The sequence below is a fragment of the Macrotis lagotis genome, chromosome 7 (genome assembly GCF_037893015.1).
Source record: "Macrotis lagotis isolate mMagLag1 chromosome 7, bilby.v1.9.chrom.fasta, whole genome shotgun sequence".
Classification (NCBI taxonomy): Eukaryota; Metazoa; Chordata; class Mammalia; order Peramelemorphia; family Peramelidae; genus Macrotis; species Macrotis lagotis.
In genome coordinates, this window is record NC_133664.1 from 119300950 (window position 1) to 119324688 (window position 23739).

Sequence of the window (23739 nt, forward strand, 5' to 3'; positions counted from 1 at the left end):
CTAATCTTCCTATAACTTTACTTCCTTGTACTCTTCTGATTACTGATCTTGTTATTTCTTGAATATACTATATTTTCCCATGTATAAGATACACCCTTTTCCAAAAAAAATTGCGGTCTAAAAATTGGGAGGAGCATCTTATACAGTGGTTGTAGATTTTTTTACTTGCATTTCCCACTTTTCCACACTTCTCTTTGAGCTCATTGTTTCACATTTGTTACTGATGTATTAGGTGACATTTTGCAAAATTATGCCCTGAAATGGCTCAGAAAAAGATTTTCAGACAGTGCTGAAGTGATCCAGTTTGCAAAAGTGAATGGAAATAGTGCTGCAGAAAGTAAGTTTGGTCCTCCTCCAAGTGAGAAAACAATCCGAGACTGGCTACAGGAAGAAGAAACCAGCCTGAAAACGCCATGGCAGAAGGGCATGAGAGGCAAGTCAGTGAAATGGTTTGAGTTAGAGACAGGATTGAAGAACATAGGGCAGTTGGAATTCTTGTGTCCACAAAGATGATTCAGCATGAGGCAAGAATTGCTGCTCAAAGAGAAGTGACTGATTTCAAAGGAGGACACAACAGGTTCATGAAACCTAAGGGACTAAGCATAAGCATACTTCCATGCACACGAAACTTGCCCGGGGTGCTTGTGGTCAACCACAGACCACAGCACAGGCAGGAGAGCAGTCAGAGCCTCTCCTAGGATAGCAATTTGTCATTAAACACAAATGAGTATGAGATAATGGATGGGAGTTTTGACAGTGATGAGGAGTTGTATGAATTTTGTTATGAATAAAACCACTTCAATAACTTTATATAATACCTTTTTTTCAAATTTCGGGTCCTGAAATTAAAGTACGTCTTATACATGGAGAAATATGGTAATGCTCTATCTTCCAATTCCTTGCCTTTTCACTGGCTATCTCCCAAGACTGGAATAACTGGCTTCCTTCAAGACTCATCTAAAATAGATCTGCAAAAACTTATTCCTGCTCACTTCCGTACCCCTATAAAATCCTTTTTCTACTAGAACTACCTCTTTATAAAGTAATTACCTAGCATATAACAATTGTTTGCTTGCTATCTCCTCCAGCAGAATGACTAATCTTCTTGAGGATGGACAGGTTTTTTTTTTTACTTTTTTCTTTTCTTCAGAGATTACTAGTGACTGGCACAAAGTAAGCATTTAATAAAGGCTTATTGATTGATTGAAGTATGAGATTATGCCAAGAATACTGCTCAAGGGAACAAAGAAAGTTCACAGAGAAAATATTTCAGAGGTAAAATGATAAATGTCTTCAAGTATTTGAAGGGTGGTCATGTGAAGAGAGATTTTATCTGTTAACCTTGGGAACAACTTGCATAAAGAAGTTTCAAACAAGCAGATTTAGACTAGTGGTAAAAAAAAGTGTTCCTAACAAATAAATTTATTCAAAAGTGGAATGGTGCCAGGGGCCAAGAAGCCCCCATAAAAAGAGCAAATAAATTCCAGACATACCAGGAGCCAAGAAGCCCCCTGTCAGATAAGATAAAAGGAGCAAACAAAATTCCAGGCATACCAAGGGCCAAGACAAAGAAAAGAGGCCTCACCCTCCATTATCAAGAACAAACAGATCACAGACTATCCCTTCTCTCAGGCCAAGGCATACCAACTCCACCCCTAAGCTAATCCCCTTGTTCCTTCTCTACAATATAAGCATGTATTTTCTCAAATAAACTCAGACCCTATCCACCATCCTTGGGTCTCACTCTCCTTATTCTCACCCATTCCATTTCAGGCTGGGTCCTCCTCGACACCCCACTTTTCTGCCCCGCGGGTCGGGGCACGTGGCGCCCATCGTGCGGCTCGAGGCACAGACTCTTGCCAGGCAGACCCCGTAAAGAAGAATCGTCGCGACCCCCTCTGATCGCGACCCCCTCTGATCGCTCCAGAGAGCCCCACGAACAGGTAAGTGACGTCTGCCTCATTCTTTTCTCATGGGTTCCAAGCTGTCTAAATAACAGGTCTTTATACGGGACCTTAAACTGGCACTTAAAGACAGGAGAGTTAAAGTAAAGAAAAAGGATCTTGTTAGATTCTTCCTTTTTATAGATGAAGTATGCCCGTGGTTTCTGGTAACAGGACCTGAAATCTACCCAGGCAAATGGCAGAAAGTAGGAAGAGATCTTAATCAGAAATTGAAAATAGAAGGACCCGATGCCGTCCCTGTTTCAGCCCTTTCTTACTGGGGTCTTATAAGAGACATAGTGGAAAGCACCACCCCACAAAACAAAAGCTTCTTTCAGTTGCGGAGTCCTGCCTTCGCCCTCTTTCGCGTACAGCCTCTATAAAGTCTTTGAAAGAAGAGGAAGCGAAACCCCCTAAAACTCCAGCTAGATCTCCCTCAGCAGCTATTGAAATCCCCCCAAGCAAATCCCTCTATCCTCCTCTCCCTTCTGAGATAACACCAGCAGAGGAGCCCATAACCTGCCCAGTGTTTACAAGAAATAAGAATCTCCGGTCCAGTCCAGAAACGGACCCAGATTCAGAGCCTCCAGACCCAGGCGATGAGGCAGAACTTGAGGAAGAAGCTGCTAGATATAATAACCCAGACTGGCCCCTATCCTCCGCTCCCCCTCCATACCTAACCGCCCCTGCCTTCCTGCCCCTGGGGCCTAATGCCCCCTTTACTCTCTCCGCACTAGAAGCCATCTCCCTTGGGGGATATCTTCTCCCCTCTGAGTGGCTCAGGGTCGTCCAGGCAGTACTTACACGAGGACAGTTCCTCACCTGGAAGGCTGATTTTTTTGATCATTGTCAAACCATTGCTTCAACTACCTATAAAACTTCTAAGGGAGCTTATGAAAAACCCTCAAGGACAGGGCATTGTAGAAAGAGCCCACCAAACGCTCAAAAACATGACTACTAAATTACAGAAAGGGTCAGAGACACTCTACCCCAAGATTTAACAATGCTAAAACTATTCTTAACCATGCCCTCTTTGTCCTCAATTTCCTCTCCCTTGATGCTAATGCCAAATCTGCAGCAGATCTCCTTTGGCATCCCACTACTGAACACAATTATGCACAGGCTATGTGGAGAGATCCCATCTCCAACAAATGGCAAGGACCTGACCCAGTCCTTATCTGGGGTAAAGGACATGCCTGTATTTATGATTCATCAGCTCAAAATGCTAGATGGCTACCCGAGCGTCTAGTAAAATCACATAATCCACCCAGGGAACCCCCTGAGGAATCCCCCTCTGTGCTCTCTTGTAGATAAAAGATCCAGAATGAAGGCACTCGTCCTGTGCCTGCTCCTTCCGCTGTCCTGCTCATACCAACTACTTAACTACACTTGGGTCAGTCGAAGATGCTCAAGGATTCTGCATCTGGAGTACCTCGAAAGTTGACTCCACGACACCCTGGCTTCCCCTGTACCCAGATCTTTGTCGATTATCCGAATGGAACAGTGGATGGGACGCAGTATGGGGGTCCGATGATCGCATGACAGGCTGTGGCTCTCAAGATAGAAAAGAGAGGCTTGGGACCCTCTCCTTTTATGTTTGCCCAGGATACCATCGCTCATCAGCCCCACAATGTGGTAGAACGGGGGACTTCTATTGTAAAAATGGGATTGTGAGACGACAGGAACTGGGTACTGGATCACCTCATTAATGCCTCTGTACAAGCTTTGACCCAGATACAGAATTCTTCATTGGAAGAATGCTGGATCTGCTATTCCTCTTCCCCTCCCTTCTATGAAGGTATTGCTCAATTCGGGAACATCACACACTCCAACAGAACAGATGATCTCAGATGGGGCACTGGGGAATCCCAAGGCCTCACTCTTGCAAAAATCTCTGGTCAGGGAAATTGTCTCCTTGGCCCACAAATGCTCCCCCCTCTTCAGCTAGACACAGTATGTAACCAAAGTACCCTTATTAATACTTCTTATAGATATGCTGTAGCCCCTCCTAATACCTATCTTGCCTGCTCATCAGGACTAACCACCTTTGTGGACACCAAACAATTCCTTGAGAAAAAGGACTATTGCGTCCTTGTCTCCCTTTTTTCTCACCTAACTGTCCACTACCCGGAGGAATTCCTCCAATTTTGGGAACATGGAAGGGGTACCCTTATCAGAGACAAAAAAGAACCCCTGACAGCAGTTACACTCGCAGTCCTGATTGGACTTGGGTTTGTTGGCTCTGGTACAGGTATTGCCTCCTTAGTCTCCTCCAATGCACAGTACACCCAGCTTAGCTCTGCTATCGATAAGGATCTCTCAGAACTTCAAGCAGGGTTAGAACACCTAAAAGATTCTGTTGCCTCTTTAGCTGAAGTAGCATTACAAAATAGACGCGGTCTTGATTTGTTATTTTTACAACAGGGAGGACTCTGCGCGGCACTAAAGGAAGAATGCCGTTTTTTTAAGGATAAACTTGGCCTGGTAGAAGACAGTCTGCAAAGGGTTAAGGATAGCCTGGAAAAAAGAAAAAGGGAGAGAGAGAGAAAGGTGAGGCATGGTATAAAAATTGGTTTTCCACATCCCCCTGGCTCTCTACTCTGCTCCCAAGCCTTCTAGGCCCATTAATTGGCTTCCTAATTCTAATTTCTTTTGGACCATGGGCCTTCAGGAGACTGACCAACTTTATCAAATCCCAAATTGACTCAGCCCTTGGAAAACCAGTTTCGGTCTTATATCACCAATTGAAAAGCCAAGTGTCCTGTGAGGACCACCAAATGGAACCCTTGAGGTTCGCTGCTCTTACACCTCGCCCACCTTGGTATGCGTGCATCTGCTCAAGGAAAGGCACCCCCTAAAGGCTGCAGTGATACCCAATGACCGGATTTAGTGCAACTCCATGACTTGGGAACATCAGATCCTACAGGAGATAACAAGGACCTCGCTAAGGTCCCCTTCCTGGTCACGGATACCAAGCATGAAAATGAAGTTGCACAGCCTAAGACAGGGATCCTGCCCATAAATTTAAAATAAAAAAGGGGGACGTTGGGCGCCACGTGCCCCGACCCGCGGGGCAGAAAAGTGGGGTGTCGAGGAGGACCCAGCCTGAAATGGAATGGGTGAGAATAAGGAGAGTGAGACCCAAGGATGGTGGATAAGGTCTGAGTTTATTTGAGAAAATACATGCTTATATTGTAGAGAAGGAACAAGGGGATTAGCTTAGGGGTGGAGTTGGTATGCCTTGGCCTGAGAGAAGGGATAGTCTGTGATCTGTTTGTTCTTGATAATGGAGGGTGAGGCCTCTTTTCTTTATCTTGGCCCTTGGTATGCCTGGAATTTTGTTTGCTCTTTTTATGGGGGCTTCTTGGCCCCTGGCAGAATGGGATGCTCTATGCAATAAGTAGGGGATTCCCTCTTAGTTCAAATAAATAGAATAACCATTTGACAGATCTCAGAGGGTATTCTTGTTGGTATTATGAACTGAACTAGATGCTTAATTTCCTTCCAATTTTGACACAAATGATTTGGAAAAGATATCTTCTACAATTCACTGCCACAATTTAGCTTTATACATTATAGAATACAGAAATGCAAGGGAAATTTAACTATGCCATTTATACTCTCCTAACTTACATGTAAATCCAATTCTTTATAAAAACAATTTTCCAATCCCTCCTATTTACATAGTGTGCTGAATGAGATCCATGATTAAACAAGAAATTAGTCTAACAATCCATGCAAGAAAAACTAAATGGATGAATAATCCTTATTGTCCAGACAAGAGGAAAGGTTCTAGCAAGTTGGATAGTTCCTTCTATGGAAAGGAAGGGAAAGGAATAAGCATTTATTAAGTGCTGAGAAAGGGGAGGAATAGTCACAAATGAGATCAAAATAATGAAATATAAAAAAAATCACTTACGTTTGAAGTTTTCTTTTCTTTTGGTTTTTACAAATCAATAGGGTTAAATGACCTGCCCAAGGCCACACAGCTAGGTGATTAAGTGTCCGAGTTTGGATTTGAACTCAGGTCCTCCTGACTCCTGGAACCATGCTCTATCCACTTCACCACCTAGTTACCTCTGTTTATAGCTTTCTACATAGATATCCCTTGTTAAGATTACAAAAATATTTAAATATGACCTGAAAAAAGGTGTTTTCACATAGGCAAGCACTGAGACTATGGGCCAATAATATTTTTGGAGGAAACCCTCATTAACAATTTGTGAGTTTCAAGTGAGAATACATGTTTTGGGTTTTTCTAGACCTTAAAATGCTGCATAAATGTAAATTTCAAGGATCTACGATTTTACTGGAGCAGGTAATTCCCACCAAAGCAGATCACAGTATAAGAGAGATGTCCAAAGGATCAGAGCAAATAAGTAATTTTACATAGTATTGAAAGTCAGAGGTGAAGAGTAAGAAAGGCTTAGATCCACATCCAATACTCTTATACTATAGCATGTTGCCTTTAATTATTATTGCAACAAACCTAATCTAAACTAATTGAAAAGAGAGAAAACACCCAATTCTCCACTATGACGAGAGATAAAACACCAATGTCTGTCTTTAGTCTTACATTATATCTCTCAAAACTTAAGTTAGTTCTGTTCTATTAATTCATCTTTCCTTTCATTTTTTCAAACTCATCTCTTTACTGATCTTTAAAGGTCCACTGTCAATTGTCCACTGATCATTTCAAAATTAATGTTTCATTCATGACATTTATATCCCCAGATATAATGTCTATCATTTACTAGGTACCTAACAAATGTGCTAACCACTAAATGACTGATGTCTCAGAAACATCTCAAACTAAATATGCCCAAACAAAACAATCATCATTTCCAAACTTCTCTACTCCTCTTGTAAACAGGGTCATTCTTACAAGTCTCCAAGATTTGTAACACTGTAGCTCTTCAGTCAGTTATGCCATATATCCAATCAGTTTTCAAATCTTGTCAAGTCTACATCACCTCTTTCCTAGATAACAGCAATGTGCTTGTAATTTGTATCCCTGATTCATATCTCTCTTCCTAATTCTGTTCATTCTCTAAGGAGCTGCTGAATTGACTTTCCTTAAGCACAAAACTGACCATGTAATTGCTCTACTAAATAAATTCCAGTGGCTCCCCACTTGATCAACAAATATAATAAATTTTTGTCTTTGGCTTTGAAAATTCTTTACATCTACCTCATTATACAGTAATCCCCTTTCTGCACTCAACAGTATAGGCAAACTAGCTTTTTCTCTATTTTTCCATCTCTGTATTTGTGTACCTTTGCAATGGACTCAACTCTCACTTTCAAACCACTGAATCATTTTTTCCCCCTCAATAAAAAGTTTAGGTGTCACTTTCTACAACAAGCCTTTCAAGATACCCCACAACAGTTATTTCCTTTTGTTCTACCTTTTATTTGGTAATTTAGTCTGTAATAATAATATAGGTAACTACAGTTACTCAACAAAGCATCTAAAGAATAAAGAATGTTTTGTCCTTTCTATTTGTATCTCTACTGCCAGTCATTAATAAATGCTCGCTTGATGATGCTTAACAGTTCTGAAAATTAGGGGGCAGAGCCAAGATGGCAGCGTGAAGGCAGCATTTCTGGAGAACTATGACCCTCCCCAAAGCCCCCAAAAAACAAAGGATGGTTCTAGCCAAAATTTAGCGGGGCAGAACCCAATGAAAGACTGAGTGATACATTTTCCCAGTGCAAGACAACTTAGAACTTTCACAGGAAGGATGTCCTTTACCAGGACAGGAGTTGGGGAAAAAAGCCATGGCGCAGCCCAGCACAGCCCAGAGATCACTGGGAACAGCTTGAAGGGGCAGGGAGAGAACTCTGCTGCACCTGGGTGAGGGTGGAGTGAGGAGCTTGGTCACAGAATCTGCAGCAAGAATCAGGAGAAACCAGCCTACACTTCCAGAGATGGTAAGGGAAGTCTGTAGAGATTTCTCTGCTCTCCCTGGAGTAGGACTCTGCATTTTGCCTACACTCACATACTGCAGTTTGGGTTTCCATACTAAGATAGCTGGATCCCTCCTTAAAGCCCCAGGGCAGAGGGCTGTGCTACAGTCATCTACATATCAAAGCATGGGCTAGAGAGCATAAGACCTTGGAGGAATAAAGGTCCAAGTGGGCTGTCCCCCCAAAAAACACCCAAAGCCTTGGAAGTGCTGTAAATTAGTCTTGGGCTGAGGAAATGAGTAAACAACAGAAAAAGGAGGATCAGACCATAGAGAATTACTTTAGTCCCATGGAAGATCAAAACACATACTCAGATAACAACAAAATCAAAGCTTCTGTATCCCAATGGGCTCAGGCTATAGATGAGCTCAAAAAAAGACTTTGAAAAGCAATTAAGGGAGATGGACGAAAAATTGGGAGGAGAAATGAGACCAATGCAGAAAAATCATGAAAACCAAATCAAAAGCTTGGTGAAAGATATACAAAAAAATACTGAAGAAAATATGTTAAAAACCAGTTTAGGCCTAATGGAAAAAGCAAAACAAAAGACAAATGAGGAGAATACCTTAAAAAGCAGAATTGGCCAGCTAGAAAAGGAGATAAAAAATCTCTCTGAAGAAAATAACTCCCTCAATGGAAACTAAATGGAACTAAAGGAAGCTGATGACTTTGCAAGAAAGCAGGAAGAAATAAAACTCTTCCAAAAAAGTCAAAAATTAGAAGAAAATGTAAAATATTTCACTGGAAAAACCTCAAAAACAGATCCAGAAGAAGTAATTTAAAAATTATTGGACTATCTGAAAGCAATGACCAGGAGAAGAGCCTAGACTTCATTTTTCAAGAAATAATACAACAAAATTGCCCTGAGATCCTAGAAGCTGAGGGTAAAACAGAGATCAAGAGGATTAACCAGTCACCTCCTGAAAGGGATCCCAAAAGAAAAACTTGCAGGAATATTGTAGCCAAATTCCAAAACTCCCAAATCAAAGAGAAAATTCTAAAAGCTGCCAGAAACAGACAATTCAACTACCGAGGCTCCATAGTCAGGATTACATAGGATCTGGCAGCATCTACATTAAGGACTCGTAGGAACTGGAATATAATAATCTGGAAGGCAAAAGATCTTGGTTTACAACCGGGAATCAACTACCCAGCAAAACTGAACATCCTCTTTCAGGGGACAAGATGGCCTTTCAATGAAACAGGGGACTTTCAAACTTTACTAATTTTACTAACGAGACAACCAGAGCTGAACAAAAAGTTTGATCTCCAAGTTCAGACTCTGGTGCACGATAGTGGGAGTAGAAGAGAGGGACTAACTATGAGGAACTTGATGATGTTGAACTGTTTGTATTCCTGTTCGGGAAGAAGATATTGATAACTCATATGAACATATGAGCATATCTAGACAGGACATAGGAAGAAGTAGAAAATAATGGTCTGATGTGGTAAAGAGATGGAGTCAATGGGTGATGGGGGAAAGTAGAAAGTACTGGGAGAATGTTAAAGGAGATGAAGAAGCTGAGAGATTTCACATGAAAGTTAAGAAAAAGCATTTTCAATGCAGTGGAAAGGGGGAAGGCAAGGGGGAATGAGTGAGCCTTCATTCTCATCAGAAATGGCTCAGGGAGGAAATGGCATACACACTTAATAGGGTGAGGAAATCTATCTTGCCCTGGAGAAGGATGGGAGGAAAGGGATGGGATGAGGGGAAATGGGGGGAGGGAAGGGGGGGAATAAGAGATAGAAGAGAGGGAAGATCGAGGGAGAGGGTACTCAGATGCAATACACTTTTGGACAGGGATGAAAGGAGAGAGAGAAAACAGAATAAATAAGAGTGGGGAGGAGTAGAGTAGAGGTACAGCTAGTAATAGAACCTGAGGAAAAAATAATGAAGCAACTTCTCTGGTGGATTTATGACAAAGAAAGCAACTCACCACAGAGACAAAGCCATTGAAATCTGAGCACAGACTGAAGTACATCTCTCTCTCTCTCTCTCTCTCTCTCTCTCTCTCTCTCTCTCTCTCTCTCTTTCTATTCTTGTGGTTTCCCATCTTCTTGGTGGGGGTGGTTATGTTTACTATTATAACATTCAGTTTACATCAATGTATGGCATGGAAACAATGTAGAGACTGTCAGACAGCCTTCTGTGGGGGGGAGGGGGAATTGTAGAATTCAGAGCCTTGCAAAAAATGATGGGTATATATTACTATTGTATATAATTAGAAAACAAATGAAATGTTAAAATGTTAAAAAAAAAGAGTTCTGAAAATTTGTCATTTCCCATTTTAAAATTTTTACTATTCTTAAATTGTTGCATTTTTGGAAAATAAATATTTGTAGTTCCAGTTTTAAATTCTCTCCCTTCAGTCCCTACCTGACCCATTGAGAAGGCAAGATATATCTCGTATACTTATGAAGTCTTAGAAATTCATTTCTACATTAAACGTACAATTGAAAGAAAAAAAACAAAATAAAGGGAAAAAGTACTTCAATGTGCACTCTAAATATCAGTTCCCTCTGAAAGTGGACAGAATTTTACATCAAAAGACTTCCGGAGTTCAGGTGAATCATTATATTTATCAGTTATTCAATCATTCACATTTGATTATCTTTATAATATTGCTATTATCAGGTAGATTGTTATCCCTGGTTCTCCTCACTTCGTTTTGCAACAATCTATAGAAGTTTTCCTAGGTTTTTTTGTGAAACTATTCCCTTGATCATCTCTTATAACACAATATTATTACATCACATTCAGATATACTAAATTATTTTCCAATTGATAGCCATTCCAATTTTTTACCCCCTCAAAAAAAGAGCTGCTATAAATATTTCTGCATATATATATATATATATATATATATATATATATATATATATATGCCTTTTTTCTTTTCTTTTGATCTCTTTATAGACCTAGTAGTAACATTCTAGGTTAGAGGGGGAAGCATGGTTTTATAATCCTTTGGGTCATAAATCCTTCCCAATTCACAGATCTGCTAGGTAGTTTTTGCATGCTTTCCTAATTTGTTTATATCACCCCTTCTGTCTAAATAATGTGCCCATTTTGAGCCTGGTCAATGTTTAGTTTCTACCAAACCACATTGCAATTTTTCCCAATAGCTGGGATCTATAAAACATTAAGCTACTGAATTCATTTACTTGGGTATATTGTGCACCTAACCTATTCAACTCATGAGGCCTCTGGAATTATTTTGTATTATTACTGTATTGCTAGGAATGGCTAATTCATTCCAATTTGATCATTGTACAATGTTGCTATTACTATATAAAATGTTCTGGTTTGGCTCTCTTCACTTTCTATCTGTTCATACTTGCTAGTATTTTGTTTAAAATTTTTTGCATCATTATGCATTAGGGAAATTGAACTATGGTTTTCTTTTTGGTTTTTCATTCCTTGAATTAGTTATCAAAATCAATTTGCACCATAGAAGAAATTTGTTAGAACTTATGACAGAATTTGCTTGCAAATCAACCTGGTGTTGGGGGTGGGGGTGGGGGGGTTCACTTGGGGAGAACAAAAGAAATTTGTTCAATCTCTTTTTTAGGATAGCATATTCTATTGGGTATTATTCTATTTCTTCTGTTAATCTGGGCTATTTATATTTTTACAAACATCAACTATTTCATTTAGATTATCAATCTTTATTGGCAAGTGGGCAAAATAATTTGATTTCATTTAAACCCATTTAATTTTATCTTCATTTTTGATACTAGTAATTTGGTTTTCTTTTATAAAGTATAATTAACTAATAGTTTTTCTAATTTTTTTTCATAAAATAAGTTTAACTTTTTATTAGTTAAATGCCTGTTTTTTAACTTTTAATTTTCTTAATTTTTTTCGTGATTTTCAGAATTTTTTACTTTGGTATTTGGATGAAGATTTTTAATTTGTTCTTTTTCTAGTTTGTTTTTCTTTAAAGTTGCATGCCCAATTTCATTGATCAGGTATTTCTCTTTTATTGATATCTAAATACTGCTTTGGCTGCATTACATTCATTTTGTTATGAATGTTTCAGAGTTACCATTATTTTTAATGGAATTAATAATTGTTTCCATTTTATATTCTTTGGCTCACTCATTCTTTAGGATTAGATTGTTTCCAAAATTTTTTTAAGCTCTGTTCAAAGGCCCTTTAATGTAACCTTTTTATTTTGTGATGATCCCCAAATGTTCTATTTACTATTTCTGTATTTGTTTCTGAGGGCTTTATACCCTAATTCATGACCATCTGTAAAGTTGCCTTAACGATCTGAGGAATAGGTATAATGCTTTCTCTCCTATTCAGTTTTTTTTTTGGAGATCTACTATAGCTAACATTTCTAAAATTCTTTCATCTTTTTAACTTCTTTTTTAAGTTATCTAGGTCTGAGGAGGGTATATTTAAGTACCTAATTTGTATCATTTTCCTATTTCCCCCTATAACTCATTTAAACTTTTCCTTAAAGAATTTGAATGTTATCTCATTTGGTATATATACACTCATATTAATATTAGTTGTCAGTAGTACCAGTAAGAAAAGTATATTTTCTTTGATTATCTCTTTTAATTAGATCTAGTTTTGCATCTGATTAATTAGTGATAACTGCTACCCCTTCCTTTTTTTATTTTAGGTGAAGTATAATAGATTCTGATCCAGTCCTTTATTTTAACAATATGGTGAATTCTGCTTTCTAGTTCATCTTGCAATATTTTTCCATTTTATGGATGAATTAATAACATTCACAATTATGATCGCTATTCAATTCCCTTTATTCTATTCTTTTTTTACCCTTTAAAAAAAAATCATAGCCCTTCTTAAAAGTCAGTTTAACTCAGATACAACCTTTCTGGAGAGCAATTTGGAATTATGCTCCAAAGGCAATAAAAATGTTCATACCTTCTGATCCAGCATTATCACTACTGGGTCTGTAGCCTGAAGAGATCATGACAAAAGGGTAAAAATCCAACATGTACAAAAATATTCATAGCAGTTCTTTTTGTAGTGGCAAATTGGAAATTGAGGGGATGTCCTTCAATTGGGGAATGGCTAAACAACATGTTCAATATCAATCTATGTTTAGCATGGTTATAAATATAGAACCAAAATCAAGACTGCTTTAGTTGTTCTAGGAATTCTTATTAGGCTTCTGTCCAATCTACATTTTTTTTCTTTGAGACTTTGCTTACAAACATTTTCAACTCATTTTCTTCTCATGGGTTTGTGTCTTAAACTTCCTTATTACCTTAGGAGTTTTTAATTGTCACTTTCTTTTTACTGTTTACTCATTTTCCCAGGATACATCTTACGTTTGAACTTTATACTAAAGTTGGATTCTGCTCAATTTCAGGGTTGTAGGGATCTAGCCTAATCTTAATATTTTTATGTTGTTCTGCTGCTTTCATAACTAAATCTAGAGGCCTGTAGGTTTTCAGTGTTTCCAAGCTGGTGTGACCTTAAATGACTACTGCTCACTACCTTTCTACTATATGTGCTGGTCCTTACCTGGGTAGGACCCCTGCTCCTTCATGACCACAGCTACTTCTCTCTGCCCTTGAATTTCAACCTGGATGGTAGAGATGCTGAATGTTTTTTCATTTTGTTTCCAGTGGTTAGTACTTACAGCATTGTTGCTACCTCTTAATTCCCACAGCTCATGTTAATTCAACTGGGCCATGATATTAGTCAGCCCTCATACCAGTGTTCACAAAACATTCCTTTTGACCTCTTAAACTGTCCAGTACTAGAAAAATCACTCACTATTACTTTTTTCTTGAGTTTGCTTTGAGAATTAGTTTAACTAGCCTTTTAAAGTAATTTAGAAGGGCAAGTTGGGAGAACTCAGAAGAAATTTTCATTTCACTTTTCTAACTTGGGTCAGTATCCATTGCAGTTTTCTTCAATCTACCTGAACCACTTGGATTCACAAAATCAAATATTTCTTAAGATTTTTCTCTCAAAAATTAGAAATCCTCATTTATATCTTAACTTTTATTGAGAAAATTATTTCCAACAAATGACAATTAGATTCAATAACTTGCTTACTGTGTATCTAGAAAATCCTCAGCTGTCAGTTACTTTAGGTTTACACTGACAACTTTCTTTCAAACCTAATTTTAAATATTCTTTACATTTAAAATATAAAGGTCTTCCGAGATTTTTCTGCAACCACTGCCCTCATCATTTCTTTTAAAACAGTAATATTGCTTTATAATCATATATCCACAACTTATTCCCAAGTGAGGGACATTCCCTCAATTTCAAATTCTTTGCCACCACAAAAAAAAATGCTATAAATATTTGTCAAATATGAGTTTTTAAGTCATTTCAGCAATACTGCAACATTATCCACATAGACCTCAAAATTATGTGCTCATATAATTGAATTTCAATTTTTTTTAGGTTTTTGCAAAGAATGGGGTTAAATGACTTGCCCAAGGCCACACAGCTACTTAAGTGTCTCAGGTTGGATTTGAACTCTGGACCTCCTGACTCCAGGGCTGGCGCTCTATTCACTGTGCCACCTAGTTGTTCCACTTACTTCATTTCTAAGAGCAAAATAACATTGTCACATTTATATCACATAACTTGATCAGCCATTTTCCAATTTATGGACACCTCATCAGATTTTCATTCTTTGCTACCTCAAAAAGAGCTAGAAATGATTTTGTACATCTTGTAAGATTGTTTTGCCTAAGATTAGCCTTTTCTTTCACTTACTCTCTTTTTGCCAGTTCTTTCCGATTTTCCAATTGAGTACCTCAATTAGTGTTTTTTTCTACCATCTCTGACCAGTTCAGATAAAACTGAAATTAAAGTGGCAGCTGTATGCCCTTACCTCCAACTTCCTTGACTGTGTAAATATCTAATTGCAAAGCCTGATTATTTGAGATAATTTTTGCTTGCCCCTCCCAATGTATTCCTCTTCCCTTCTCTTGCATTTTTTTCTCTTTAGATCATCAAGACTTAACAGACTCTCTTCCCAGGCCTTGTCTAATTAGATTTTTATGAATTCTGATGAAGAATGCAATTTGTTTGAATGTAAACAGTTTATCCTTGAGTGAAACAATGGAGTTTTAATCATTCCTGAAGAAAAGTCTATGATATTCTAGGATTTTTCATTTTTGCGATTCCTTTCAAGAGATAACTGGTAGATTTTTTTTGTATTCTGCCTTCTGGTTTTAAAAGATATGAGCATGTTCCTTTTAATATTTCTTGAAATAAGATGTTTAGGCTATCTTTTCAACATAGTATTCAAACGGTCCAAGGAATCTTAATTTTCATTTCCTCCCCAATTTTTTTTCAAGGATACTTGCTTTGGGGGCAGTTAGGTGATGCAGTGGATAGAGTATTGGCCCTGGAGTCAGGAGTATCTTAGTTCAAATTCAACCTCAGACACTTAATAATTATCCAGCTGTGTGGCCTTGGGCAAGGCATTAACTCCATTGCCTTGCAAAAAAAAAAAAAAAAGATAGTTGCTTTTGTTAATGAGATACTATATATTTCTTTCTGTTTTTTTTTTCAGTCTTTTGTTTTAATATTTTGTTTTGATTCATGGAGTCAATATTTTGGTCCTTCTTGTTGTCTCAGAGTTTAATTCTTTCACTTCTTTTTCAACGTCTTTCCTCAAGTGCTTCCAATTAAAAAAAATCTTAAACTCTTTCTTAAAAATTTCTTGCATCTCTTACAAGGAATCTAGTTGAGTTTGTGGCTAAGTTGTGCTGTCTTATTTTCCCTACCAATATAATGCCTCTTTATGCTGGTATTTTTTCCTGTTTGTGCATTCTGTCAGTCTAGTTTCTGACATTAAGATAATAATTGGATTCTGATACACATTCTTTTTTTTTAAGGTTTTTTTGCAAGGCAAATGGGGTTAAGTGGCTTGCCCAAGGCCACACAGCTAGCTAATTATTAAGTATCTGAGGCCAGAATTCCGGATTTGAACTCAGGTACTCCTGACTCCAGGGTCGGTGCTCTATCCACTGCACCACCTAGCTGCCCCTGATACACTTTTGAAGAGAAAGACTAGACTGGTTCTACTGCTCCTTACTTGACGTAATGAATGTTGTGCTATTCTAGGATCTTAATAACAATATGGGATAGGAACTTAAAAGCTTTTGGTATTTCCAAAGGGAACTGATCTAGGGCAACATCTGATAAGTGCCCTCTTGGTCTGAGTTCTGCAAGTTCCTAACCTGAGTTTGGATCTATTATCTGAAAATACTTAATAAAGGAATCCTTAATAGTTCAGACATGATACATAAAGTAAAAACAAAGAGCAAAAACTACTAAAGAGAAACATATTTTTATCACTTGACCATACCTGATGATCAAAAACCAACTTGGGTCCTCCATCTGCAGCAGTATCCTCACTTAGCAACATCCATGTGTTTGTATCGATGTCATAGCGGTAGAAGTCACTCTTCAGAGATTTGCTGTTCCTCACAGAGGAATCCAAGTACCGTCCCAGTGTGTAGATCTGTCTTCGTTGAATATCAATACACATTTTATGACAAGATCTGGCACTGGGTCCATTCTGTTTTGAAGGAAGAGGGGTGGAAGCATGGAATGATGATTAGAAACCAAAAGATATATCAGAACCTAAAATAACACAGCTATTTTTCTTATATCTGATTTCTTGAAAGATATTAAGAAATTCAAAAACTGCACCACCTAGATGACTCAGTACCTTAAACATCTGAGAAATCAGGAAACTCCATTCTATACTCATTCAATATTCTCCAGAGGTCTATCATATCTAACTTTTCTTTCATCTCTTTTACATTTTTGTTAATTTTATGGTGATAATTTTGTAATACTTAAGGGGTATCTCTGAAGAGTATCTGAGATAATATATAAGAGGGATAAATTAAGGTTCTTCACTATAATAGTTTTACTATTTCTCTCTATAACTCATTAAACTAATCCTTCAATAATTTGGATGCTAAACCATTTAGCACCTATTTGCTCAGTTTTGGGGGGGGTTGTTTTTATTTTTAGTTCAGGGATCAGTTTTTACTTTATTTTTAAATAATTTTCTTTTAAAATTTTTTAGTTCCAGGTTCCCTTTCTCTAGTCTACTCCTCCCCTCACCCTGAGAAAGCAAACCTGTGGGGACAGAGCCAAGATGGCAGCGGAAGGCAGAATTTCCCAGGAACTCCTTCCCCCCCAAAAATCCAAAAGCCATCAAATTATGACTCCAGCCAAAATTTAGAGGGGCAAAACCCACAGAACGACTGAATGATACATTTTCCCAGTCCAAGATAACTTAGAAGCTCCACGGGAAAGGTGTGTTTCATCAGAAGCTGGAAAAAAGCCCTGGCCACAGCACAGCCCAGCCCAGGGATCACCGGGAACAGCTTGAAGGGACAGTGAGAGAATTCTGCTACACCAGAATGAGTGTGCAGTGAGGAGCACCAGCTACAGGACCTGCAGTGAGAATCAGGAGAAACCAGCCTGCAACTCTAGAGCACAGCCCACAGACAGTGAGGGGGACAGGGAAGACTGTAGAAATCTCTCTGCTCTCCCTAGTCAAAGAGAAATGTCTAAAAGTTGCCAGAAATAAAGAATTCAACTACCGTGGCTCCATGGTCAGGATTACACAGGATCTGGCAGCATCTGCATTAAGGGCTTGTAGGGAATGGAATATAATATTCCAGAAAGCAAAAGAAGTTGGTTTACAATCAAGAATCAACTACCCAGCAAAACTTAACATCCTCTTTAGGGGAAAGGATAGACTTTCAATGAAACAGGGGACTTTCAACTTTCCTATTGAAACAGTCAAAGCTGAATAGAAAGTTGATCTCCAAGTACAAAACTCTGGTGAACCATAGAGGGAGTGGACCAGAAGGACCAACTTAGAGGAACTTAATGATATTGAACTGTTTGTATTCCTGCATGGGAAGAAGATATTGGTAACTCATCTGAACTTTCTCATTTATAAGAACAGTTAGGAGGAGCATTTATAGACATGGCATAGGAAGGAGCAGAATATAATGGAGTCAATGGGTGATAAAGGGAAGTAATGGGAGGAAGAAGGAACTAAGAAATTTCAAATAAGAGTCAAGAAAAAGTTTTTTCAATGGAGTGGAAAGGCAAAGGCAAGGGGGAATGAGTAAGCCCATTCTCATCAGAAAGGGATCAGAAAGGAAATAACAAACACATTTAATAGGGTATAGAAATCTATCTTACCCTAGAGAAAAAGGAGAAGACAGGGATGGGATAAGGGGGCATGGGGGAGGGGGGAATAGGTGATAGACAAGAGGGAAAATTGAGGGAGAGAGTACTCAGATACAACACACTTTTGGACAATGAAAGGAGAGAGAGAACAGAATAAATGAGAGTGGAGAGGAATAAAGTGAAGAGAAATACAGCTAGCAATATCAACTGTGGGAAAAATATTGAAGCAACTTCTTTGATGGACTTAGGAAAAAGAAGGCAACTCACCCCAGAGACAGAGTCATTGGAATCTGAACATAGAGAACTACATTTTTTTCTCTCTCACTGTTCTTGAGGTTTCTCATCGGGGGGGGGGGGTATTTTTACAATTGTAACAAAATTATAAATGTGAAATCACGCAAAACATCAAAAAAAGGTAAGAAAATTAAAGAAGGTGAGGCAATTATACTTCACTTTGCACTTTAAATTTTATCAGCTCTCTTGCTGAGGATGAACAGCATTTTTTCTTTGTGAGTTCTTTGGAATTGTGTTGAATCAATGTATTGATCAAAAAGCTAAGTCTTTCACAGTTGATCATCATTACAACAGTGCCATTACTGTGCACAAATGATCTTCTGGGTCCTCTCACCCCACTTTGCATCAGTTCATATAGGTCTTGCCATTTCTGAAACCAACTGTCATCATTACCCGTAGAACATTAGTATTCCATCAAAATAATGTGTCAAAACTTGTTTAGCCATTCCCAAATTGGTGAGCATCCCCTAAATTTCTTTTTTTGCTGCCACAAAAAAAAGCTACTATAAATATTTTTGAAAATATGGGTTCTTTTTCCTTTTATCTCTACGGGGATACAGACCTAGTAGTGATATTGATTGAGCAAAGTATATGTGTATTGTTACAGACTTTGGGTGAATTCCAGATTATACTCCAATATAGTTAAACTACTCTACCAAGGGTTCATTAACATAACTAGTTTCCTCATACTCTACAGCATTTATCATTTCTGATAGCTGTGAGGTGACACTTCAGTTATATTCATTTCCCTTATTCTAATCAAGTGATTTGGAAGCATTTTTTTCACGATTAAAAATAGTTTTGAGATCTTTCAAAACTGCCTGTTCGGGGCAGCTGGGTGGCATAGTGGATAACGCACCGGCCCTGGAGTCACGAGTACCTGGGTTCAAATCCGGTCTCAGACACTTAATAATTACCTAGCTGTGTAGCCTTGGGCAAGCCACTTAACTCCATTTGCCTTGCAAATACCTAAAAAAAAAACCAAACTGCCTGTTCACAACCTTTGCCATTTATTAGTTGGAGAATGAATTTTACTTTTATAGATTAGACTTAGTACTCTAGATATTTGAAAAATGAGGCTTTACCGCAGAAACTTAAAGTAAAAATTTTTGATATTACCTCATTGTCTTTGGGAACTTTTAGCAAAAATTATATTTTCCTGATTATCCCTTTATTTAGGTCAATTTTTAACTTTTTTCCTAACAGATCATAATTGTGACTCTTATCTGTCTTACTTTAACCAAAGTATAATGGAGTTATAAAACTCTAGCCCTTTATTTGTGTAGCTCTTTCAAGTGTGTTTCTTGAACACAATGTAATGTTGGGTTCTGGTTTCTAATACATTCTGCTTTTCATTTCCATTTTATGCTTTAGCTCATCACATGCATGTTCACAGTTTTACTGTTGATTTCCCCTATATCTTATTTTCTTCTATATCTTTTTCCTTCTTTTTATCCTCATCCTTTTCCAAGTTTGTTTGTTTCTGACCTCTGCCTCTCTTAATCAACCCTTCCCTTTTATAATCTGCTCCCATATCTTTTATGTTTTCTCCCCTCTTGCTTCCCTCTTGGATATACCCAACTGAATTTATATATACTTATTTTTACCTCTTTGAACCAATTCTGAAGAGAGTTAAGATTCAAGCACTGGCTGTCACCTTCACCTGCCTATTATCCCTTCCTATGGTCAATATCAAAATTAGAACTGCCTGTGCTTTCGCTTACCAAAATGTACCTTCCCCAATCATCTCTCTAAATTAGGTTTCTTTTTATTTGCTTTTTCTGAGTCTGTGACAGCTACCTTTGCCTTTTTTTTTTTACCACAGCTGAAATGTTTAGTTTAGACCCTGTATATATCATTCTGTTTCATATGTCTATTGTAAACAAAATATAGTCAAATTCAGGTTTCCAATCCATTATGCTATATCCTTTTCCATTTTATCGGTTAATTCAACATATTCATGTTCATAAGTTGTGATTGTTGTGTTTTCTTCCATCTTATTCTCTTCTATTTATCTTTTGCCTTTTTTGCCCTGTTCCTTCCTGAAAATTCAGTCCCTTTTCTTATTAAACTTCCTGTTTATCTTATGCCCTTTTCCATTCTACTTTCCTAGTTGATAATATGAATTCTGCCTTGCTCAGAATGATATGCAACTGTTGTCCACTACCACCTCCTCCCATTTAAAAAACTCTTCTTTTTAAGTCCCCTTTTCTTCATTTAATATTTTGTTTTCTTCTAATTACAGGTAATTAACAATTTTAACATTTTTAAAAATTTTTGACTTCAAATTCTCTCCTTTCCTTTCTCACTGAAAAGGCAAGCAATTTGATATAGGTTATACATATGCATTTCTCTATTAGTCATATAGTAAGGAAGGGGGAGAAAGCCGAAAGAAAATTCTGACAAAAAAAAGAAAGTATGCACATTTCATCAATTGTAAGCCTTATCCCAGTGAATCCCTCTTTCTCACCCTTTCATTTTCTTTTGAGTTCATTTCAACACAATCTTCACACCTATGCACACTCTCTCTCTCTCTCTCTGAAGACTCTTAATTGCCTTAAAGATAATACAGTTCTTAAGGGTTTTATATTATATAAATTATCTTCTCATCAAGAAATGTAAAGAGGTTAACCAGATTAAGTAACTTAAGATTTCTTATTCATTTTTACTTTATTTTTCTTGAGACAATGCTTGAATGCCAAATGTTCTATTCAGATCAGTCTTGTGATCAAAAGTGACTGAAAATCCTTTATTTCATTAATTATTCATTTTTCCCCAGGAGGACTATACTCAGTTTTGATAGTTAGGTTTCTTTTGTTTGCAATTCTAGTTCCTTTGTTGGGAATATCACATTATAGGCCCTCTGGTAGAACAGCAGCTACTATTTCTGGTTCTTGCTATATGGCAATGAAATTCTTTCTGACTGTGCATTATTTTTTTCTCCTAGACAGAAACATTCTGAATTTTGGCTAGAATATTACTGGGAGTTTTTATTTGGGGATCTCTTTCAGGAGGCAACTTATTTATTATTTCAATTTCTACTTTGCTCTCTGGTTCTAAGATATTTGGACTACTCCCCTTTTCAATTTGCTAAAATATGATGCTGAGCCTCTTTTTCCTTTAATCTTGGTTTTCAAATAGTCAAAAAATTCTAAATTTATCTTACTAAATCTATTCTCCAGATCAACTGGCTTTCTAATAAGATACTTCAAAAATTTCTATCTTTTCAGTCTTTTGACTGTTTTATTGTTTTCTAATATCTCATGCAGTCATTGGCTTGCACCTGAGCAATTTAAATTTCAAAAGTGTATTCTTAACTAAATTTTTAATAAGCTTTTACTTTATTTTTCAGAATTAAACTCAAGAATAGTTTTTGCAAGCTTTTGAGTTACACATTTTTTTCTACTACCTTTCCTTTCCTTTCCTCTCCCCACCTCCATGGCAGTAAACAATCTGATATGACTTGTATTATATACAATCATGTTTATTCATACATCCATATTATTCATGTATAGAAGGAAGAATTAGAACGGGGGGTGGGGGAGAACCACAAAAGAGAAAGAAACACCATAAAAGAAGTTTTAAGAAGTAAACAAAAATGCTTTACTTTGCAGTCAGACTCAACAGTTTTTTCTCTGGATGTGGATCACATTTTCCATAACAGGTTAATCTGATTGCCCTTGATCACAAAACTTCCGAGAGGAGCTCAATCCATCTTAGTTGATCATCTCACAATGTTGCTGTTAATGTGTACAATGTTTCCTGCTTCTGCTCATTTCACTTAGCATAAATTCAGGTCTTTCCAGGCTTTTCTAAGGGTCAGACATTCTTGATTTCTTACAGAACAATAAGTTCAGTAACTTTACATAAGTTTCAAAAATCATAACTAGTTCAGACAATACCCAATTGATTAGTATACCCTCAATTTTCAATTCTTTGTCACTACAAAAAGAGTTACTATGTGTGAACTTCACTACTTTTTTATAGTCCAAGTTTTGGTAACATAAATCCAAATTAATTGACAGTTACATAAGCTTTTGAACACTTGAACTATTAAATTAATGATTCTCTATTACTCTTGAAATATTTTCACCCTCTCTATGTTCATGTAAAATTCTATATGCCTGAACTAAATAAGCATATATTAAAATCTTGTCCTTTATTTTTAATGTAGACAAAGTTATTTTCTACTCATGGAACCTAGAAACGTAAAATCTGTAACATATTTCATTGCTAGGTGAGTATAGAAAATAGTGACATACTATTTATTTCCCCAATATAATAGTTTTTACTTTGCCAAAATTTTATTTTTCTACATATTAATAACTGAGATTGTATTGTGCCTTCTTATTCTGTACAGGTTAAATAAAAGCAGTGATCCCATTGTCTATAGAAAAAAAAGATAAGTTACTATGACTATTTTTGTATATGTGGGTCTTTTCCCCTTTTATATGATCGCTTTGGGATACAGTAGTGATATTGCTGGATCATCAACTATGCACACTTTTAAAGTCCTTTGGGTATTCCAAATTGCTCTCCAGAATCATTGGTTCAGTTCACAATTCCACCAACAATGCATTATTGTCCAGGTTTTCCCATACCCTCTCCAACATTGATCATTTTCCTTTTTTATCTCCAACATTGATCATTTTCTTTTTATCATTTTAGGCAGGTAGAGGGAGCTTTTATAGTTGAAGCACAGGAGAAAACAATTCAAAGATAAAATATGATGTAAAAAATGGAGTCAATAGAAAAAAAGGGAAATGTAATGGGAAAAAGAAAAAGGAGAGGGGGGAATAGGCCAAGATTTCATATAATAAGATTTTTCTTTATTACAATGAGCTATTGCAATGATATGGAATGGGAGAAGGCAAGGGGGAATGAGGGAAACTTCACTCTCATCAGAGGTGGTTAGGAGAGAAAACAGTACATATACTCAATGGGGTATAGGCATCTGGAGTAAGAAGGATGGGGGGGGGGAGGGGGAAGGGTTGGAGATGTGAATGAAGGAGGAGAGGATGGACCATGGGGGGAGAGTGGTCAGATATAACATATTTTCTTTTTTACTTCTTGCAAGGGGCTGGGATTGGAAGGCCTGTCTGGGACCATAGGGCCAGGTGGATGCTAGGCCTAAGAGGTGGTATGGGGGCTCAGGAACTCTTGGCCCCAGAGCCGGGGATCTGTCTGCTGTGCGTCAGAGTGAAAGGAGAGAGAAAATATAGTACATGGTAGTGGAGAAATACGAAAGGAGGGAGTTGCGATCAGCAATGGCAACGGTGGAAAAAATATGGAAGTAACCTTTGCGATGGACTTACCATAAAAAATGTGATCCACTCGCGACAGTTGTTG

The 23739-nt window shown here is 37.5% G+C and overlaps 1 protein-coding gene across 11 annotated transcripts in view; it reads right to left on the reverse strand.

Annotated features, from left to right (window-relative positions):
- The window catches only part of MKLN1 (muskelin 1), a 377184-nt gene that overhangs the window by 77600 nt on the left and 275845 nt on the right, over window positions 1-23739 (reverse strand). For all 11 annotated transcript variants that reach the window (XR_012470079.1, XM_074193675.1, XM_074193674.1 and 8 more), the window contains one exon: window positions 16241-16453. Coding sequence is in view for 10 of the 11 variants with exons in the window: in XM_074193675.1 (XP_074049776.1) it covers window positions 16241-16453 (213 nt within the window). In the remaining variant the exon portion in view is untranslated. The remainder of the gene's footprint in view (window positions 1-16240; window positions 16454-23739) is intronic.